A 2,307-nucleotide genomic window follows, 5' to 3' on the forward strand; every position below is an offset into this window, starting at 1 on the left:
TTTCATCAGCTTTTGCAAATTAGTATGCAATTTTAAAAGGAGAAATGCAAATTGAATGAATTGGAAAGTGCAGAATTGTTTATGCATGCATATACAGTAGTTGAGTGCAAGAACCATGCACAAAATCCAATCGAATCATTAAAATGATTGGTACTTTATCAATGGAAACCAATCAACATTTATCCATGATTACTTAATGAATTGCTCACATCTCCTTAGTTATATTAAATTCCTTTCTATAATTCTATATATAAATGAGTACACAAAACAAAGATTTAATTATCTACAGCAATTAAGAACAGTAAACATGTATACGAACACCAAGACCAAAAGGCCCTGGAGCCAGTTCTATACTAATCAAGCTCTTATAATTAATCAACTAACAACCTCTCCTTCATCAGTACTTCCACAAGTCATCCCAATCCAAGGCCGCCCCAGAGGAAGAAGGATCGACGATGAAGCCTCTGTAGTTCCTCGAGGACGATGATATCTCGGCGGCGGTGTTGAGGTCGGTGCTCCGTCCGGTGTCCTGCGAGGGGCAGCAGCCCAATGAGATGGACTGGTTCGAGCTCTGCTTCATCTTGCAACGCGTCCTGATGGATGCATCAAGGTGGTTGTCATTTGAGGCCATCGTTGTCAGCAAAGAGGAATCCTGATGGTGCAAGTAGTTGTTGGCCGCAGAGCTCAGATTCTGTACGGAGTAGAAGACAGCATTAACTTGAGGTGGATTTGAGCTCAGAAATGGCAGGTCTTCCATGGCCATGATTGGGTAATTGGAAGGGATATCCATGAGAGGAGGCAAAGTGGAGTCAGACAATAATAAATCATCTGAAGCCAACTCTGTTGATCTCTTCGCTCCTTTGTTCTTGTGGAAGACCCTACACACAACCCATTCTTCCTGCGATCATCAAAAGTTCAGATTCCTGAGATTGTTTCAGAAAAATTAAGATATGATTAGTTGGGAAAAGAAAAGTAGCTAGTGGAAGTAGTAGCTAGTAGTGCCTTTGATGTAGATCTTGAGAAATTGTTAGGGAATGGGGATTTGCTTTCCAGTCTGAACTCATGCATGACCCAGTTACTCTTCTGGCCTCTAGGTGCCCTTCCTCTGTAGAAGACAAGGGTCTTCTTCATGCCCACAAGGACTCCTCTACCCCTGTAGATCTCCTTGTCCTTGCCTGTAGCTTTCCAGTAGCCAGCATCTGTAGCCCTGTTGGTTCTCATCCCTGTAGGGTACTTCCTATCTCTCTGGCAAAAGAAGTACCATTCCTGCTCCCCCATCTTTGCCTTGCCTACAGTGCAAAAACATACATATCAACCCAAAACTATATACAAAACAGATGAGATGAGGAAATCGAGTAATAATTACTTGGGAGATCCCATGGCTCACACTTGTTGAGGTCAACCTCTCCTATGGCCCTCGCAGAGAAGGTTTGGTCGCCGATCTTCGGCGTGAGGTAGTAGCTGATGATCTCCTCGTCCGTGGGGTGAAACCTGAAGCCTGGAGGCAGCTCCATGCAATCTTCTTCCATGCCACTAGCAAGATCTACCTCCAAATTATTGCAAGAGAGAAATTAAAATAACAATCAAGGAGAAATTAAAAGATATCTGAAAAGAAGATGCATGGAGTTGGAGGAAATAAGAGCTAGCGCAAATTGCGCTGTGAGGTCAAGGTGGAGTTAAGAAAATAGAACATAGAGGAGAGGTGGTGCCTTATATAGAGGGACAAGAAGGGAGTTCTTCCAAGGCAAAGGTCCGTGCCATCGAAGTCACTTCAGCGACAAGCCTCGCCATTGCTGCAAACATAATTGCCAGAATTATGGGTTAATCCTACGATTCTTATCAGGAACAGAATCTAGCTAGTGTATTATTAATTATTAATTAGCTAGTCGTCTTTATTAATTTCATTTCTTGGAGGGAATAAAGTGTGCTAAAAAACAGCCCAGGTTTTCTGATCTCTATCTCTTTCTCTCTACCTAGCTTGAGCCTGCAAGAAAGCTGCAGAATGTTGTTAATTATTTTGATCTTGATGGATAATGTGATGAAAGCGTCGTCGTTCGTTAATGATTGAAGGAGGAGAATGATGAGTAGAGGGAATATAATTAATGGATTGCCTATTCACATCACTTTGTAGCTGAGCTAATTATGGCAAGTCTTTGTTCAGGCATCCACACATGGCAAAAAGGACTCGTAAAACAATTGGACAGCACTGTTTTAAAAACCAGACCCATAAGAGAATCAGTGGGTGAATTAGTAGGAATTAAAGGCATATATATCATATCAATGCTAACTAACTCTTGTCGTCTAAAC

At 41.9% G+C, this 2,307-nt stretch overlaps 1 protein-coding gene across 1 annotated transcript; it reads right to left on the reverse strand.

The window, feature by feature from the left end:
* Positions 1-237: 237 nt before the first annotated feature.
* On the reverse strand, positions 238-1,661 carry LOC141827399 (NAC domain-containing protein 100-like). Its single transcript, XM_074714627.1, has 3 exons — positions 1,367-1,661; positions 1,003-1,289; positions 238-898 (listed from the first exon to the last, which is right to left on the reverse strand). The coding sequence occupies exons 1-3, from the start codon at positions 1,527-1,529 to the stop codon at positions 398-400; spliced, it is 951 nt and encodes a 316-aa protein (XP_074570728.1). The 5' UTR covers positions 1,530-1,661; the 3' UTR covers positions 238-397.
* Positions 1,662-2,307: the final 646 nt, after the last annotated feature.

This window comes from Curcuma longa, chromosome 4 (assembly GCF_044706935.1).
Source record: "Curcuma longa cultivar G26 ecotype Majalengka, Jawa Barat chromosome 4, ITB_CL_G26_1.1, whole genome shotgun sequence".
NCBI classification, from domain to species: Eukaryota; Viridiplantae; Streptophyta; class Magnoliopsida; order Zingiberales; family Zingiberaceae; genus Curcuma; species Curcuma longa.